Source organism: Oxyura jamaicensis, chromosome 12 (assembly GCF_011077185.1).
Source record: "Oxyura jamaicensis isolate SHBP4307 breed ruddy duck chromosome 12, BPBGC_Ojam_1.0, whole genome shotgun sequence".
Taxonomy (NCBI): domain Eukaryota; kingdom Metazoa; phylum Chordata; class Aves; order Anseriformes; family Anatidae; genus Oxyura; species Oxyura jamaicensis.
In genome coordinates this window covers 20,213,439-20,233,311 of record NC_048904.1, presented here as the reverse complement: position 1 = coordinate 20,233,311, position 19,873 = coordinate 20,213,439, and the positions used below count along the sequence as shown (strand labels likewise).

Genomic DNA, 19,873 nt, shown 5'->3' with positions numbered 1-19,873 from the left:
CAGAGATCAGAGCATTATTGCATCAGTTGAAATGAGTTCAAAACAGCGTTTTACTCCCTTGTCACTCTAGAAAGGGAACAACTGGGGATTACCTTTTTTCCTTGTCAGCACATCTCTGTCTGAGTCTTCGTCTTTCTTTTTATTTCCTAAGTCACTAGTGTTGACTGTGACAGTAGCCTTGATTTCTTGCTGTGCTACTTTCATGCGATCATAAAAAACCTTAAAGAACTTCTCAGATTTCTTATCTTCTGTTAGTCGGCAGAAGAACGAATGCTACAAGAGAGAGAGGAACAGGATAAATATCTTCATACGGAGGTTTGAATACAGATTATTTCACCTTTCTGCAACGTGTGACATCCTGAAGGACTGGAAAGTTAATTAGTTTACTGAAAACTGAAACCTAGAAAAATGGAAACTCAAACCTTATTTTTAAGGAAGCCGAAGTGTCTCAGCTATGGTAGCTCCCTTATCAATAACTTCCAAATGTGTTTTTATAGAAACAAGTGCAATAAATCATGCTAGCCCTCATACATTTAGGCGGCATACTTTTCTCGCAACAGCAGAATTAATGTAAGTATAACAGATCAAGGTAAGGTAAGGACAAAGGAATTATCTATAATTTGATTCTCAGTTCAGAAACAAAACAATATGAAAAAATACAGAGCAGAAAGAAGCAGCCTGCCTTCCCAAGCTTGAATCAAAGGGACCATGACTCATAATATGCAGTAGTCGATATTAATCACAGTCCAAAACCGTACAAACAGGGCACATTTAACAAGGGATATTTCGTGCTAAGTTTCCATTGCCTGTGCGCAGTCTTCTTAAAACCCCTTCTAATTCCTACTCCAATATGCCTGTGACAGAAGAGCTCAGAGCACTGAGAGAAGGTTTATTAATGCTCTTCTGCCCATACGCACACGGAGACAGAAAGTTGACCCTGAAGTTGAAGAGAATACAAATCACGTACAGGTCAAAAAGGAGCCAGCGCAGTAAGCGATCAGACAATTCTTGATGAAACCAATATGCTGTTACGTAAATCAGGACCAGAGCTTAACCATGACTGAAGGATGAACTTGTAAGTGGGTCACCTTATGCAGAGCATTATGAAATTAGTTAGCATTCTGCAGTGGCTCACAATCCAACAGCTTTACACGATGAATAGGAATGAAACCCGATTTATTTAAAAAAAAAAAAAAAGAAAAATGGGAATAGCAATCCATGCTGCCTGCTTTTCTGAGAAGCAGAGCACACAAGCCTGTCTCTCGGACGCCTGCCTTTGATCACTCCCAAGCAGTTGCAGGCAGGACAATGCTGAATGACTTTGAAACGCTAAAAAAGTTGCTGCTTTGATTACAGACAGAGGAGGAGTGCTACTATTTAAAGACGCTGGTCAATACTCACGTGAGACATCCCTCCCACCTCTGCAATACTTTCTACCTGCCCAAGGCACCTCAGGTAAACTTTAAAGAGTTCGTTTCTTCTAGTGATTATCAGAGGGTGGAAAGAAGAACCCAGCACGAGCATCGCATGTCTGCAAAGCCACCCACATGGATCCTTTCTCCTGACACCCGTTCAAATAGTCTATTAAAGTACCACAGAGCAAAGCAATTAATAACATCAGGTACCAGGAAACCGATGCAGTAACTTCACCTTCCTTTCCTCTCCATCACCCGCTCTGCTCCTAAACAATGCAACCAGAAAGCCCTCTGGCAACGGAAGATCCCCCTCACACCTTCGCACTTTGGCACACTTGAGTTGGAGAAGGAGAGCGACTGGTTAGAACCAACGGGGAGCCACCAAACAGGGAGCCACCAACTTCTGACCCTGCCAACAGCAGCAAATGAGTAATAGAAAAGGCAAAAAAACAAAGGAGAAGTTTCAGGACACACACGGTGTTAGACATGGAAATGATATGCACAAGGACACTAAATTCACAGAGGAAACACGGAGATCCCAAATGTGAAGATGTGTGGAAGTGATCCAGGTCTAGAAGATTTACCTGGGGAGCGATAAAGTTTCCACCTGATCTCTCACAAGGACATCGCTGGAACAGATGCACCCTGCCAACAGGCTGAGAACAGCACAGACACCGTTCTGGGCCCTGTGACACGACACTTGGGTGCCCAGCTCATTTAAAGGTACTTGCAGAATTATTCTCTAGTCCAGTATTTTATATCAAGAATTCTAACGTTTTCTCTCTAAACAGCCTCTGAATGACAGATTACTTATCCAGGTAATATATTTATTCTGCACTGGGGCTTTGATGTGACCAGAGACGATGGCTAGGATCCTGTCACACTGCGATCCCAGCCAAGCGATGCCATAACGCGGCTGCCCTGAGCTGCTGACCCGTAACCAAAGCCAGGTTCGCTCTCTTACTTGCTGCCTGTAAGCACAAACAGAGGAAGGGCTGGTAGCTAAGTTGCATCTTGGAAAATTTTACTCTCACGGTATTAAACAAAGCACATAACAATAATGTTTTACAGACAGACCAGCATAAACCATCGGTTCTAGAAAGTGTAACCGCTTTCTGAAAAACACCATGATTTGCAGTTCAGGCTAGTGACTGCCGTCACCTGACTGCACATCTGAAGAGCCTGTACAGGAAGATTTTCCCTGTGATGAACCAGTGGTGAACCGTTCTAATGAACCACACTGAAGAAATACCTTGCATGCGAGTAATTGTTACTTGCTGACAGGCTTGATTTTTGTCGTCTTTTCGAGCTTCTTAACTGACTTTCCACTGCACTTCAGAGAAAAAACAAATGAAACGACCATTTCCAGTAAAGCATTCTTGTGCGTGCTGTGCATGCGTTCAATGGTTGTCACAAAATGATTGTTTCGCTTTAGGTCAGGATGCCTAACACCTTCACACATATGAATCAACCACATGCCAGCTACCAAAGGCACTGTTCTGTAAGAGGTGCGATCTTGCAATTTGGGCTCCAACAGGTAATTGGTGGTGCTAATTATGGCAGAAATCCTTACACTTATTTTCGGATATAGCCTCAAAACAAAAAGTGGGAAAATCTCCCTTTTTAACACAGAAGTGGAGCAGCCATTTTAGGTTAGGGTGTGCCAGGATCCCGGCTTGTACACCATCGTGTACAATGCAAGACTGCTGGACGAGCAAACGTGCTGCGCTTGGAACACCGGGACCAGCAAAGCTCTACCCGAACGCAGTGCTCGAGAAAGGCACTCCTGCAGTACTGCTGATATGGTAGTGTTTAACCTCACCTCCTCCTTTGAGGGCTCCCTTGGAAATCCCTGCAGGCCCCACAGCCAAGTGTTTTGCCTGCGAGACAAAGCGCTGCCCTCCCTGTACCGGGCAGAGCAGCCCACGCCGGCTCCTCCAATTCAGCAAGCTGGGACGTGGGGCCTCCAAGAAACCTGCCAGAGACCTGGGCAGGGAAACGCGGCCGCTTCCACACCTGTACCTGGCACAAGGTACCCCAGGATGCTGAAAGTGAAGGTATGAGCTTGTTTTGTACTCGAGGAGCTGGCAGGAGACCAGCTCTCTGCTCTCATGGAGCAGTGAACGACTATTTAGTTTCCCTGACAGTCACTGCCATTGAACACGAGACATCACGTGGCACAAGGGAGATCATGAGGTTTGTTTTATGAATGCCGGATTCAGCAAGCGCAGCTCCACGAGTACCCGTACCTCCATGAAACGCAGACAGCTCCAGAGCACATCCACCAGCCGACTTCTCTGATGCAAGTATCAGAGATAACATGACTGCAATTAATTACAGAGCCACAGAATGGAAGGAACTCAGAAAACATGCACACGAAATCCAGAAGCTTCTCACACGCCAGCCCGATCACAGTACAGAAGGGTACCACGCAAAGACTTCTTAAACATTTTTAAAGACAGAGCTACAGCCACCTACACAACTCGTTCAGAACTTTCATCTGGGGCAATGGAAAGGGCTTTGCTGAACTGCACAGAAACAGGGGAAAATCTCTGTAAGCCCTGCCGGTGGCAGAGGACACACATTTTTGTGCTGCGCTGCTTCCGTGCCGGCGTGGAGCCCTGGGCAGGCAGCAGTGTGCTGCACCACTCCATATCCTGAGTGTTATCGCGTTTGTTTCAAGGGGATGGAAAGAAGGACCCAGCACAAGCTTCACTGGTCTGCAATACCACGTTGAACAACTTTATTGCACCGGTCTGTGCATTTTGCAGGAGCAAAGCTGAAAGACCAGTGACTGATTTGAGTGGAAAATAAATCAAAGGTGAAGTTTAAATTCCGTGCATTAGTTAGCTACAGGCCACCCCTGAGCACCACCAGCCCGGAGGTCTTGTTCATTAAGCAAACCTGAAGCTGTGTTTAAGTAACACATCTTTTCAAGAAAAACATCCCCTTGCTTTAGAAGGCATCGGAGATGGTGAACTATGCCTCTCTGTAGTGGTTAACAACTGTTAGAAACGCGTGCTTACGTTCCTCTATGTCACAATTTCCAGTCACTGATTTATTTATTTATTTAAAGACCATCTCTCTTCCATGGTTATCTGCGGGGCTTGGTATCTTTTCAGAGCACTTACATACAATACTAAACATTTACCTATCTTTTGCTAAACCGAAAAAATATCTGAGTATTTTTTCAAATCTTGTTTGTTGGCATTTTATTCAGAACTCATTAAGTTTTCTGTGATTATTACGAGCAGGACCGCTCGATGGGGACGAGCAGCCAAAAGCTATCGGCGAACGCTGTGTTTAAGATACATCTGCTCAGCTGCGTGCCTCTTCCTGAAAGAAGGGTGGCCTGATTTTAGGAAAGCACTTGGCTGCAGAACCCAGGCAGGGCTGGCCGCCGTCCCGCAGGGGACGGAGCATTTCTGCTCCACGCCCTCCGCAGCTCCCGGAGCTGCCTCAGAGCACGGCCATCGAGCCCTGCCAGAGCATCGCAACCGGTCCCAAAGAACTCCCCAGGAAAACAAATGTTTGGTTACAAATAAATACAGGAAAGCCCCAGCAAACACCTCGCACTAATTCAAGCGAGCTGTTGTCATCTCCCTCCCTGTTCCTCTAACATCAACGAACAGAAAACGTCCGATCAGCCTGGCGAGTCAGGGCTATTTCAGAGAGGAAAGTCCCTCCAGATACGAGAGAGAGATCAGCTATCTGGCTGGAGTTCAGGACATTTTATTCCAGCGCTAAAGAGAAATTACGGTGGGGATGTTAACTTGCCTGGGTTACCCGGACAGGCTGCCAGCAAGAACTAATGCGAAACTTCTGTGCTACTTCATGTTTGCGGAACGAGCTTGCCACCCCCGTACCATTTCTTACGGCAGGACTACTTCAAAGCAGCCACATTTTAAGAAGAAGGGGAACTGCACTGCTAACACAGGCGCCAAATTAAGCACAAACACCAACCCTTTATGTTCTGCCCAAACATATCACAAGGGGTTCCGCTGCAGAATTTAAAGCTAACTTTTCTTTCTCATCCCCTCCCTTTTATTTATTAATATAAGCGATCCCCCATTTTCCCCAGATCTTCCATACGCCCTGGTTCCCCAAAGAGCCATCATTCCCGGGCACGAGTGATGAATATCATTACTCTTGCAGAGCCGAGCGAAATGGCAGCTGAAATAATTCAGGCTGAACGTACTTCACAGCTTGAAACAAACCCAGAAGGAAAATCTGCCAGAACACCTCAATTGGCTGTGTTTTTTTTGCGTTTTGTTTTGCAAACTGTAAAATAAACTTTGTCCTGAAAGCAGAGGGGGACTTCCACTCTCTTTTCCAGAAGGAAGACAAACTCCCTCTGCCACGGGCATCCATGTGCAGTCCTGCAGGGTTCACCCTCAGCTGGAGCCCGCCGCGGGGCACGGAGGAGGTTTGCAGCACGCACAGACTGCCCCGGGCACACACTCGGCTTTCCCAACAAGCATTAAATGAAAGCAGTAGGAGAATCACACCACTCGTATCGGGAAGAGGCCGTATATCCTGTAAGATTTTCTACCGTAATACTCAAAACCCTGATGCAGTTTGGTCCTTTCACAAGGTGGAGTAAAGCCAGGACTCAGCGCGGGTCAGCCCCGGCCCCTCCGGGCAGCGAGGTGATGCCGGGTGAGCAGAGGGAAGCCAAGGCCCGCTGGAGGAGTTACAGGTAGGAACGTGACTTCGGTTCGGGGTTTAAATCCCTCCGAGCAGGGAGCAGATGGCTCTCGCAGCGTGGGAGACTTGGGGGCCCGACCTGCTTTCAGCACGGAGCCTGATTTGAGTTCCTCCTGCGTGCATGTGCGAGCACGCACCGGCGGGTCACGCAGCTAATCTGTGCGAGGCTCCTGTGTGGCAGGAGCACGAATCCCACTTCCTTGGTGAACCAGCGAGCTGTGTGTAGGTGTGAGAAACAAGGAAGTCTGCAGACTCCCCAAAAGAAAAAAAAAAATGTGTAAGATCTTCTTGAGAGACAGAGGAATTAAAGAAAACCATAGCAACAAGTCAGTCCACCTACCCAAACCACCCACCCACCACCAGTTTCATTTGCTGACGCACTTCAAAAACAAGCTGGCTCCTACCAGCTCTGGAAGGTGAGCAAGCCCTGAGAGCTCATTAAATTCCCTCCTCAGCTACTCGTGTGTGCCTGCAGCTAGTGAGCAAGTGGGATATAAATAGAAGTTATATAACATCTCTTTGTTGATTCCTGTGCTTACCAAAAAAAAATAAAAATGCAGCATGACCTTGTTTTTCTGAATAGCTTGCCTCTGCCTGCTTGTGGAGGACTTTAATCCTGTTAGGGATCAGCTGAAAAGTTGGAGGTGGACTCCGTGGAGGGGAACAGGGAGAAGTAGCGACTCCCATCCCCACGCGGAGCATCGGGATCGCATCTGAATGCCGAGGGAAAGGCCACAGGAGAGGTCTGTGGTAACGCCCAACCATGAATGATGTGGTATTCGCAGCTACCGAGACCAGATGAGGAGTAAAGCAGCCGAGCTCTGGTGTAGCACACCTCCTCCTTTCCTGCCTGTATCGCTCAATCGCACACATGGGCATCTCAGTATCTACATGGAAAAGCTCCCCTTTGGGTAAAAAGGCTGAAAGATGCTATGATACAGGAGCACTGATGGCCCCCGAATACCTCCAGTAGCATCAGCTGCAACTGAAGGAGGAAGCCTCCAAGTGCTGTCACTTCACCCACCCTCATCCATGCTTCCCAACCTCATCCATGCATCCCGCTGCCCCCAGTGAAAATGAAATCATCTCTGTAAAGCAAGGGCAGTAATGACTCCTAAGAGCTTTTCACTCTCTCAGTGCATTATTACCAGGGCGTGTTTGTTTTTAACACAGCCAGGTGAGATCCTAGCCTTCCCTGCACCAGAAGCACACGTGAAAGAGACTGTGTGCGCCCAAGGGCTTGCCGTCTGCTCACCTGCATGACGATCAGCAGTGCATCGGGAGATGGATTTCCTCAGCACTCGCTTAATTACTACTGCAAGTTCAACGCCTTGTTTTGAAGGTAACCCTGGGTTCTGGATTTGCATCGTGCTTTGTTTGGGAGAGCTTGCTCTGTCTCGGTCACAGCCCGCAGCTCAGTGTCCTGTTCGATGCAGGTCTTTACCAAGATCTACGTTTTTTGTATGTCATGTTCAGAAGTAACATACTCAGAATGTCAGAGCATTTTTATGGTATAGTTTAACTTGAGAAAGACTTATTAAAATTGTGGAAGACACAGGTGATTACTTAATAGGCACCAACACCTTGCTGGTTTGGCATTAGTTTCCACAACAGACATTACTGAAGCAATGAAAAAAGATACAACATCCTACCTCAAAAAATTCTGACTGCCTGTTAACAACAACAGCACTTTTTCTCTATCTGGACGAGGAGTTCTCAGACTGGAAATTAAGAGACTTTTTTTTTCAGTGACCAAAAGTTCTCAAGTGCTATTCACAGAAGTTTAGTGACCCGACAATATTCTTGCCTCTGAAGTACCACCAGGTACAGTTTTTAAGCATTTACCCCCACGTACAGTTTTATGTGCTCACAGGTATCTGTGACGGCTGCATAGCCAGCAAGAAGCACATTTGGTTAAAAAGTCCAAACCACAAACCCCAAAACACCGCTGTGTCACTAAATCTATGTTTTGAATTACCGATACTTCTGTATCATTTTGCCAAATTTTCTCCTGATTTTGGAGGACAATTGCAGTGACGGAGAAAAAACCCTAAGTGTCTTGGCAGCTAACAGGGCAGTTCACATCCAGGCCAACAGAGAAAGGGAAAAAAACGGAGCAGGTTGACTGGCGTGGTCCAGCTGTTTCATTGCTGTTCTCCGTAGCATCACTTACCCTTCAGTCGCTGTTTGGCAGCCAGCACTACAGGACGCTGAAGGGCACAGATCTGTCTCAGAGTTACTGCCTCGTAAAAGAAGAGCTGTGGCCGGCAGCGATCAAAGTGACCGCTGGGGCTCCACGTCTGCGCCCTGCGACGGGCTGGGCCTCCCCGCGGCAGCGTCCCAGAGGGTTTTGAGAGCCACATATTGGAGTATTTGTACTTAGCTTTTGGGATCGTCATGGCTCCCACGTTGTTCTTAGCACAAGGCCAGAACCTGAAATGCTTCTCAGTGCATCTTGGCACTCTTAATGCCAAGACAAAAGTGCACTGGCAGGGTGTTCTCTCTGTGCCTGGTTAGCAACCTGGCTCACTTGGTTGCTGCTTCGGTGCGGTGCACCAGAAATGCAGATAGGAGTTGGACAAGTCTGGATTCAACTCCTTTTCGTGCAAATATGCAATTACTTAATAACAATCAATCATCGTTGGACAGTCTGAGGCACAGTTTCGCAAAGGAGACTGCAATTCACCTTGCTGGACTTTGGTTGCTGGTGGTAGCACACAAGGAGAAAAGTCAACCAAGCCAAAGCACATTACATGGTGCAAGGCAGAGCTGAAGGCAGGAGAGTTGCGTCAGTCCAGCCTTTCACCCAAACCAGTACTTTCTACAAAACCTGACACACCAAGAGCCAGCTGAGGTGATTTCTGGTATTTTGCTTGTCCAGAGCACTTGTGCAAGGCACAGCCTTGAACCATGCAGCCACGGCCCCTAACCCTGACCAACACTCCGAAGGAAGGCACGTAAAATGCCTGGCTTCCCTTCGCGGGCCGAACTGAAGAGCTCTGGAAGCCAAAGCAGCTCCAAGCCACAAGGCTTTCTGTGCATTCACACAGCAGAGGAGCCTCAGCACACACACGGAGAATGAACTCCTCGCCTTGGCTCAGCCCAACAACTGCACTCACGCCGACTTACTGGCTCTTGCCACGCAGTGACGGAGGCACAGCCGTGCAGTCTAACACCACAGCCCCACACCACTGGCTCCTCGGGGACAGCCCTCGTGGTGGCTGAAATCGGCCACCGCCCTAGGCGTCCCTCCTTCCCCAGGGAGAGTCCGTCATCACCTCCTGTGCACGGGCAGCGACTGCTCACGTTAAAGCCAGGAGCAAATCCCATTTCTATTCTGAAAAGTAATCGCCTCTTCCTTGGTACTGACTCTGTGTTGTGTTTGCAGCGCACCTTGGGACTAACTGTGGACGAAGGGGTGAGGGAAAGGCAACGCTGCACGTCGAAATGGTGGCTCCGCAACACATCGCTTTGTGGTAGCATTAGAAATGCCTTAAATTAAACTAATGTCATCAACCTCACTTTACCTTCCCTTGCTGAAAATACCAACGTGTGTGGGTAATTTGTCACGTAATCTAACTTTTGAGAAGATCCCTAATTAAACCAGTGGACCAAACTCTCCAGGGAGAGGTGGTTATGTAAGGGACCTTACTTGTCGGAAACTTGCTTGGACCCAGGAAACCTGAAACTCCGCGGAGGTGAAGCAGAGTATATGGTGCATATAATTTTTATTTGGCAGATGAGAGACAAGTGCTACAGGAGAAGTCCTCAGCAATTTTCTTCACTGTCATTCATTTGCAGGGATTGCTTTAACCGAGGAAAACTCGCTGTGTTGCAGGTTGCGCAAGGGACGGACCATCCTTTGATCTCCCCACAGGAGCAGCAGCTCTGCGGTAAGCATGCCTATGAGCAATGGCAACGGCCACGCAAGCTCCTGCGAAGCACGCCCAAGCCGGCACCTGCGGGGATGGGTGCCACGCACCCGCTGGCAGTGCCCCAGCTGGGGGCACGCTGCTCAGCCCTCAAAGTTCGGAGCAGAGCACGGGGCCGGCAGGGTACCCGCCCGCCCAGGGCTGCCCCGCGCAGAACAGCTGACGCGAGCTCTCTCGAGGCGGATGCTGAGGGTTATATAAATTAATAAAGGGGTTTATATAATTTTCAGTTCAGTGAACAGTGCCATTTGTCAAGTTAATTTGCTGCTCGGTTTTGACCCTGCGGTTCCACCTCCGCTCCTGCCTCGTTACAAATGAGGGCAGTCTTCCCATCGGAGCCGGGAGCGGTGGCTGGCGGGAGCAGGCAGCTCACCGGACACAGCTCGGGCACCACCAGCAGCACCTGCTACCAGAGCACCTGGCCCTGTTTCCAAACGCATTCAAAAAAACAACACTCTGAAAAGTTTCCATCCAGAGAGCTCTAAGTGGGCAAAGGCCTGTCTTTCTCCCCAGACAGTAAATTTATCACACCCACGTTCACTCCCAACAACACAACACCGAGCAGCTGGGATTACACGTGCCGTACACTACCCCCTTAGCCTATTACCTAAGATAAACCAGGAATATTTTTTCTTGTCCTGCTTCTCCCCCACGTTAATTTTCTTAACAATACAATAAAAATCACTCCTGCCAATTATAATAAGGAACATTTCTGGATTTGCTTTTCTGCTAGAGTTGGCAACCACCTACTTTGCCTAGCCTTAATATTGGCCCTGCATACACGTAATGAAGCAGTAACACCTATTCCAGTTATCCCTTTCCAACATCACGGGGATCTGTTCTCCCACTAAAGCTCATGGGAGTCACCCGGGAACTCCCATTATTAACCATCTTACAAACGTCATGTGCAAGTTCCTGTGTGTCAGTACAGACTTTTGCTTAACTTCAGGCTGAACTCATTTCCCGTGTGAAAACCTGGAGTTAAGAAAATGCCATGCAGGGGCGACATGTTTCTGGCTGTACTGCCAAAAAGCCTTTTTACATAACCTGTCCCTATCCCACTAGTTTCCTATTCTCAAAGGACTGTAGCTATCAGCAATTTAAGTTTAGTAAGAATTATTCAGATGGAGCACAGAATGAACTTATTCAGAATACTATAAGCGAAGAGTTGCTAATAATAACCAAAAAAAAATGTGAAATGACGACGAACTGTGTTAGAACCCAAAGACAAAGCTAGCCGACTTGGCTAGGGTGACTTTCACAATGACAAACGCATCTGATGCAAATTGAACACAATTATTAGTCCAGTGACTGTAGATGACTCTTCCACTGACAGTTACTGGAAACTGCCATAGAATTTCAGAAAATCCACTCTGCAGGTTGCAGAGGCTGTGAAGCCCCACCTGATCTGCAAAACTCACAGAAAGAATACAGATTAGAGAAAGATCAGGATAAAAGACCACAGAGAGCACTGGGTTCATTTTCATAAGTGCACCTAGTTTCATAAGCAGGTCTAGTTTCCATAAGCAGACAAAAAATTTTGCAGGGCTTTTTGTAGAAATAAAGTCTTACTAAATAGGAGACCATCACGCTGCTATACCATTATTAAATCTGTACTGTAGTGAAAGACTGCTTCATGAAAACCACCAGATTCGAAGCTGTGCAGGCTAGTGACTGCTCTCCTGCTGGGAGTACTGCCTCTGCCGAATTGCTAACAGCTAGGTTTCAACCAGAGCCTTCGGTATTTTCTGGGTGAGCAGATATGCCATCTCACTACGCAAAGAAAGAAAAGCTTGGTTACATGAATTTACTGTCTCAAGATGCCAGTTTAACTTGGCCATCATTCAGCAATCACACTGGGAGACAGAGAACAGAAATTGTGATTTTACTAAAGAGCAAACCTCCAAGTTCGCTTTGATTCACCAGCGTCGAGCCAGCTGTTCTCCCAGAAATTAGGCTTTGTGGTTGGTGTTTTTCTACATTAAAGTTTTATTTACTTGGCTTTCATGACTCAAATACTACTGAAAGATGAGAGAGCTGAGTAAGTGCCGCTCCTGACTGATGTTGTGGTAGTCTCCATGGGCCCTGACTGTGCTGGAGATCGTGCAAGCAAAGCAAGGCCCCGGGGAACAGATTAACCAAGGCAGAGGTAACCCAGGGAACATTGCGCACTGATAAACCTCCTTTTTTGCCTTTTGCTATTAGGCTGCTGGATTGGGACCACTTCACAGGATATTTTCAATAAGTCTCCTCTGTGCTTCCCATGCATGAGTAAGAGCCCCTGGGTGTGTCCAAAACCTCAGCCTTACACAGCATTAGCTGTAGGCATCAGAAAGCGATTTGGTTCCTAAAACATTCTGTACTCAAAAGCAACCAGGTCCATAACCCCCAACCCCTCGCTGTTCCATTACAGCACGTACACACATGGACAAAGCAACTCCTGGCTGCCCAGAACATTTTTCTCAAGGTAAAGGCAGCCACTAAGCACTTTTCCCTGAGTGGGAAAGGATGGAAAATAGTTACTCTGGCTTGTCAGAAGTAACATCTATAAAGGCAGGAGTGCAGCAGAAACTGGCAGGACCCTAACGCATGGGTGCGAGAGAGCTCTGCCATTTGCTGTAACCACCGTATGACAACAGCTCGCTCCTAACCACATAATTATTTCACAGACTTCCAACCTGCAGCTATAGACAGCAAATGAAAACTAAAAAAACCTTGCTTTTTTGGTGAAAGAGGTGTCTCTGGACGTGGATGGAAGATTTCCCTGTTTGTTTTGACCGAAGGAGCTAAGGAATCTGCTTCCAACTCTAACAGCAATTCGTGCACAGCAGGGAAGTGACTCTGCTCACTCCATTAGTTCTGGGTTCCAGGACAAGCAAAGACTCTCTCCATTTCAGGCTGGTGCAGAATTTGTTTTTCCTTCCAGCACAGCAGTGTGAGGTTACCTGAGGCTACCTGTGAGCGAGGAAGATGAAAGCTCAGCTTCCTTCAGATCTGAAGAGAGCAGGAAATTGAAAGGAGTGACTCTCCCCATGGAATGTTAATCCTGTCATTGCATTTTAAGATGACATGGGATTTTAAATGCTTTGTTCCCACTTTGTCTTTTGTAAAGGAGTTTCACTCTAGAGCACATATACGGGGAAAAAAGAAGGTACTGATTACAGAGCCAAGAGATGAAGGAACCCAAAAAGATTCTCTCCCCTCTCAGCAGAAGTTTGTGTGAAAACAAGGTGGTGCTGCTGTAGATGTAGTGTAAGTTTTAATCATAATCATCAATTATAACCAGTCAGAACTCAGCCTCATGTTATACTTGATCAAGTCTCACCACACAGTGCTACCCAGAGGAAAGTGCACATCTCTGGTCAGGTTTGACACAGACCTTTTCTGTAGCACTGAATCTGTTGCTGCTGGCAGGCTGGTTTTCCATCAGATCAACTCTCTCCACAGCTGCACAAGCCATACCAAGGAGGGGACAAACAGAGCTAACCAGAACGGGACTAGCTGTTTTGGCTACAGCCCACAGTTATATTAGATCAAGCACAGCGTGGAGCACTGCCCCTGGTCTGTTCCACATTTATCACAGAAGCTGCCACAGAGGTCTAGCAAGAATAACGTTGTCATTGTGGTGGCTCTCAGCCACTGCAACGATACCAGAGACCAACTGCATGCTTTGGGTAGCTTGCTTTTCAGGACATTAACCAATAAAGGACTGGGGAGTGGTTATATTGTACCGGGAACAGTGGGGCACGTATATAAGGTTTTCTTAGTTCTATTTGTCCAAGCTCTTCTGGAAACTTTACCTGGATCCTGATTTAAGTACCTAAATAGTTGATCCTCATTAGGTTGCAGCACAAATAGTATTAAGTTGTAAGCCTAAATCTGTACATGTACCAAATCCTTGAACATATTTATCTGAAAGTAACAACCTGTAGAATTGACCTTCTTAAACATATCACTGATTGTTTTCTTCAGGTGTGAAACAAATGTCAGGAGTGTGAGGAAAGGGAAAACAATCTCTGGAACAGCTATGCATAAGGACCATTGTCCAAGACTGTTAGCATGCAGAACATACACAAAGTCAAAAGAATTAGATATTTCATATTTAATAATCTTTGTAGTCATATTTTGCCATAATAAGGTTTTCTTTCTGTTTGGAAGAATACCCTGTTTCTGAAATGCAACAAGTTAGTTGCTGTACCTTCACTAAAATCCAGGTGCAGTTCTCATTTAGGACACCAAATTTGTATTCAAAACACTGAAATGAAGTACAGCATGGTAACAGGAGAACAGTGGTGGCCTGGAGTTTACCATACAGTGATATTTTAAATTCTGATCTGAAATGTAAGACCTATAGTTGTAAAAGTCTCAAAGCATCTTGCAGTTGCTTAAACTTACTCATAAAAGCAGTCATATTAACTTACGGTACAAAGCTGTTTTATTATACATTCATACCTCTGTATTGCCCTGGGAAATACCTCAATTACCTAGTGCCCATGCAAACATTTAATAAGTTAACTTTTGCATGGTAGACACTGATATTTCCCTTAATTACAGGTCAAAGATCATTTAGTCATTTCCCCTCCCATCTCCTTAATCTCTTCAAGTTTCCTGGATCTCAAAAATATTTCCCTTCCCAACATGTTTTAGTTATAAGCTTAATGTTTTCCATTTTCCTACCTGTATTGTAGTGTTCCCACCTTCCAGAAGGGCAATGGCAAGTAGGATACTCTCATGGAAGACTCTGTCACTGGTGGCATTCATGATGAGGTCTATGACCAGGTTGGATGCACCTTCTTTATCCAGATGACACTGGACATCTGCCAAACTCATCTCACCTCGGCTCATTGAACTTGATCCGGAGCTTCCTCCTATAAAGGTGATCATGACAGCCTGAGATTCAAATCCTGCTACCCTGTGGTGAGGGTACCTCTCTTCTGGTTTAAATTACTAAGTATCCTGAACGGCACATGTTTATTAACAGTGATGAACTCAACTTCTAGCATTTCTGCAAGTGTTTTTAACTTAGAGGGCAGATGAGACACATCATACGATGGGCACCTAATGCTGCTTTAATGTTTGTGAGGCTCTCAAGTCCTGAGGAAGAAAGCTTGGGCTGGCAAGGAGAAATAGTTCTTGCCACTATCACCCTCACTGCTAGCAGAAGTTTGAAGGAGGGCTGGTGTACTGAAAAAGGATTCTGGAAGCAGTATGGATTCAGAAATACAAAGAGGTAAAGCTCAGTGGTAACAGCGAAGTGATGGAGAAAAGGCAAGACAAATTCCAGCAGATGGCAAAGCCGATGCTATGCTTCTGTACAATTACAGAAGCATAAAAATTCATGGATAAAACAGATCAAACAAGATAAAGCACACAAGATTTGGTGGAAGAGGCAGAAAGAACAAGAACTGAAGCAAAATGATCTAGAAAGCGAAAGAGTATCACAGCAGGCAGCACTATGCAAAGGCAAATGTAATTACATCTCAACCTCAAAAAACGAGGGAGGGATTTTTGTGTTTTGTTTGTTTGTTTCTGATCAGACCTGCCTTCAACAGGATTACCGATAGCCGTTAGAAGCAAAACCCACTGAATGGTGTTTGACGAAAACATGCCTAACTGACTTTTTTAGCAATGGTTTCAAATTAAATAAACTGCACTCTACAGTTGACTTCAAACCTGATTTTTGCTCATCCTACCCTGCAATCTCTCCATAATGCAACAAAATGCTTTTGTTTTAGATACGGTCAATCTGACATCCCTATGAGCACATCTCCCAGGTATTATTGCAAATATTAAATTGATCAGATCTCCTAAGTACATCCATTCAAAGCCAAACTACAAAATCCAAGACACCTCAAGAAAGTCTCTGGAAAGCACAAAAAAAGCTCGGCCGGCTTAACTCTGAAGTATGTTCTCATACGCGGTCAGGAAAACAAGAACACTGCTCTCATCTGCGTAAGGAAAAAGCAGTTTACGTGATTAGAGAGGAGACAGGAGAGCCATGTTCTGCTCAGCTTACAGTGAAATCCCTCAAGGAGAGTTGAAACGTTGGAGTTTCCAAAGCCAGGGAAAACGTGGGATTAAGAGTTCTTCCCCGACCGCTGTGGGTAATTTTTTTGCTGGTTTTGGTGGTTTTCATTTGTTTGTTTTGTATTTCATAGAAACAGATCAGTAAGGGAAAAGTCTGAGGGGAGAAGACTTTGACGTGCAAGACACCGACGGGCCGCGCGGACGGACAGACAGACGCGCCGTGTCCTACCTCCTGCCCCGGCTTTGCTGGCGCCGCCAGCTGAGAGGGGGCCATTGCCGAAGCTGGTGAGGCTCTCCCGCCGTCCCGCAGGCCGCACGTTGCCGTAGTAACGGTTGACCAAGACTTGCCTGAGGGCCTCACCCTTGATTCAAAGAGGATAACGAAGTCATGATTCGAGCTTAGGGAAGAAATACGCCAGCAATACGCGGTACAGGAAGAGTGCTGTTACCACGAGCCTACTCGCAGCGAGGAGGGGGACCTGAGACCCTGGAGATTTGGAAAGATCCGCTGGGCATCTCCCGGGGTTCTCAGGCAGGCTGGGACACCAGGGAGGTTGCACAGGGCTCAAATAAGATTAAGGGTTCCCAGCACCAGAAACAGCTACAGTCAAGATTTTCCTCATGCTTTCTAGACAGATTTTATTTTCAGAATATTTTGTTTTTCAAATTGAGGACTACTGTCTGTCTTCGGTGTAAAAAACAAATAAACCTGTACAGCACCGAGATGAAATAAAGAGGAGGATCAGAGAAACACTGCCATCAGAACCAGTTCTGTGAGCAAGCAACCCCATCTCCTCAGACCTAGCCTCTCTTGCCACCCACCGGAGCGCTACAGCACGGCGCTGCCCTCGCCCTGCCCGCCACCGGAGCACGGCGCTGCCGCCAGCCACCCAGCGGGGACCCGAGCGCTCCCCGCCGTGCCCCGGCTCTTTGTTCCCCGTCACGCTGGCAGTCAGCACCCGAGCACATGAGCCTGCGGGCACCGCGGGGCAGCGGTCCTCGGATAACCCCGGCATCCCAGCCCCGCGCGGCCTGGGGACACCCGGCACGGCTGCGCGAAGCATGTGCTGCTGCCGTCAGCAGAAGTCGGAGGAGATCCAAACAGCTCCCAGGTTGAACGTTAACCTGCGGACCCTGCGCTGTGCTCGCTGAGGTCTTCACAAGAATCCCTGGTTATTTAGAGAGTGGTAGAAAAGCCGGCTGTACCGCCAGCAGTAGGCAGACGCAGAAACGCTGCGGCTGGGCTAACAGATTTTTACAAGGTCTTTGTGCATTAAGAGGAACGGGTAATTGTTTTAACTGTGAGCTGCTGCTCCGCTAATGGGGGTGTGCCGTGACTGCAGCAGTGCCACCCTGAGCCGCTCTCGGAGAGGGGACGCAGGTTTTGTTTCCTGAGGACTTCAAAAAATTTGAACTAGGCAACAACGATTTCAGACAAAACGTGCTTGACGCTTATCTTCAGCTGTATTTCAAACCAAATTAGTAGTCTGGCTGTGGATTCAAAACGTCATCAACTACAGGGCTCAATATTAGCTGTCAAAAAAGCAAAGTCTTATTCCTTAAACTTTCACAAGAGGCCTTTAAAACACACATAAATGGAGCAACGCGTATGTGAGCTAGCTGCCTCAGCCAGAGCCCAGCCCTGCCGCAGCCAGACTGCTTCTGAGATGAAGCCAGCACTCACAGAACGTAGCTTAGCCTTATACCCCAGTGCACTGGAAAGACAAAAAAACCTGTCAGAAACTAACAATCCTCCACCAAATCACTCCCGAGCTGAGGAAGCCCACCTGTGGCTGCAGCTCGTGCCCCGGCAGCCAGGAGCTGTCGGCAGGGCGAGGGCAGCAGCGCAGGAGCTGTTTTACCAAATCAGATGGGGATGGGGAGCTGACAGGGAGACGAGATGAAGATAAGCACTAAGAGAGCTTTCCAACCAGCTGCTTCCAAAAGTCAGAAGGGAAAAAAAAAAAAAAAAAAAAAGCAAGTTCTTTTGGAAGCAAAAGTAGAAGAAAACCAGTCCTTTTCCAAGGGGCACACGCTCGCTGTCACTGCTTGGGCCAAACTGTGAACATGTGGCAGAGGCAAGAGACTAATTCCAGGGCCCCAGCAAACGCATCCCCGAGGAGCTACTTTGACTGACAACGACAAGATAGTGTTTAGTACACGCTGTAGTGCCTTACCCACTCTTTCTGCTCTCCGTCTGGCAGGTAAGGAAAGATACATGACAGAACAAGGCCAAGACAGGCAAAAAAACCCCCGACACCTTAACTACATCTTTCTTCTACATGTGTACTGATTAGAGAGGAAACTTGATACTTACAGAGCCCTATGCCAAAACCAAGTCACAGCAGAGCTCTCCCGTTACCTTTTTCTCTTCTGTTAAGCTGACTAGCAGTTGTCACAGCAACTGTCATTTAAAAGCAGGCATTTTTACTACCTACTACAGAGATCAAAACGCACATCTGACTACAAGAACTGCTGTTTGGTAAGCTCCACCTCATCCCAAGTCCAGAAGGTTCACTCAAGCTCATGGCATTGTCCCTAGGCTTTCCTCCTAGCCCACTGCGGAGCAGAAGGCAACTTCTGTTCCATGCTTAAAATGGTTCATGTGAGAGGGGAGACCTGAGCGGAGCTCCTGCTCCTCGGACAGACCTGCGGCACCTCTGCTGTCTGTGCCCGTGGTATGCCCAAAGCAGGACAAGCAAGCAGAAAATACAAGTGGGAACACGTTATCAAGCATTTGCTGTTTTTAGTCTGAAAGCATGCCGATCCACGGTTTCAGAGGTTTGGCAATCCATCCCCACATTCGGTATCATTTAAAATTCTAACTGGGAATAAAAACTTCACTGTTTACTACAAAATTATCCAGAAACACCGTGTTAGCTAATAAGCGTATGAAAATGTGATCAAAATAAAGGAGAAAAATCTTATTTAAGAAATGTTATAATTAATTCAGCTGCGCTGCTTGGCTTCAGAACAGTTCTTTAACCATCCTGTTACTGTTATACACCACTTTGATGCATACAATATGCAAACAAATATCAGATGTTTGGCGGCAGTGAGAAAAATCAAATATGCTACCTAGTAGAATTCAGTTTCATCTGCATTCATCAGCAACTACCAGTAAGCAACATGCAAACAGTAATAAACAGATGCAATATGCAGTTCAGGTGTTATCAAAAAGCTATTACGACCTTTAAAATGGGGAATCTTTAATAAAATTTAAGAGCGAAGCAGTTAGGAGTTGCTACTTTTCTGTTCCGAGCTACAAGAGCAGAATAAATTAAGAAATGTGCTAACAATGTTGATTTGGCAGCTTGATTGTTTATGAAGGGGGCAGGTAGGGCCAAAGCAAGCAAACTCCACAGGCAGTGAATAATCTCACTGTAATTTTGTGATCATCACCAAAGGGAGTGCTTCAAGAAGTGTGAACAGACTAGAGCAGGATCTGAGGTTTAATCCTGTGCAGCCAAGCACTTGCCCCTTCCACTGAACACAACAGAAGGTGCCCCCATACCCTGTTTTGTAAGCACGGCTGCTAGTTTTGGATTTTCTAACAGACTGGCAGGCAGTTAACCACAGAAGTGTCTTACATGACTTAAACTTCACTGTTTAAAAGAAAAAGGTAGAGAATTAGTTCTGAATGTGCTTGACTGCTGTACATACCCTTCTATGATCCTCCAGTTGCCTCTGTGGTAGACTTTGATCAAGCTCCTGCTGTGCACGCAGAAATTTCATTTTAAAGGAGAACAACACTAGAGAGACACTAACATCTTTGCACTCATGGAAAATATT

General features: G+C 46.6%; 1 protein-coding gene across 9 annotated transcripts in view; it reads right to left on the bottom strand.

The window, feature by feature from the left end:
- The window catches only part of ITPR1 (inositol 1,4,5-trisphosphate receptor type 1), a 168,022-nt gene that overhangs the window by 44,809 nt on the left and 103,340 nt on the right, over nucleotides 1-19,873 (bottom strand). For 3 of the 9 annotated variants that reach the window (XM_035337315.1, XM_035337316.1, XM_035337319.1), the window contains 4 exons: nucleotides 19,745-19,795; nucleotides 16,311-16,443; nucleotides 14,732-14,922; nucleotides 93-273 (listed from right to left, as the gene is read on the bottom strand). In XM_035337315.1, the coding sequence (XP_035193206.1) occupies nucleotides 93-273; nucleotides 14,732-14,922; nucleotides 16,311-16,443; nucleotides 19,745-19,795 (556 nt within the window). The remainder of the gene's footprint in view (nucleotides 1-92; nucleotides 274-14,731; nucleotides 14,923-16,310; nucleotides 16,444-19,744; nucleotides 19,796-19,873) is intronic. The other 6 variants (XM_035337317.1, XM_035337318.1, XM_035337320.1 and 3 more) reach the window with 3 other exon arrangements.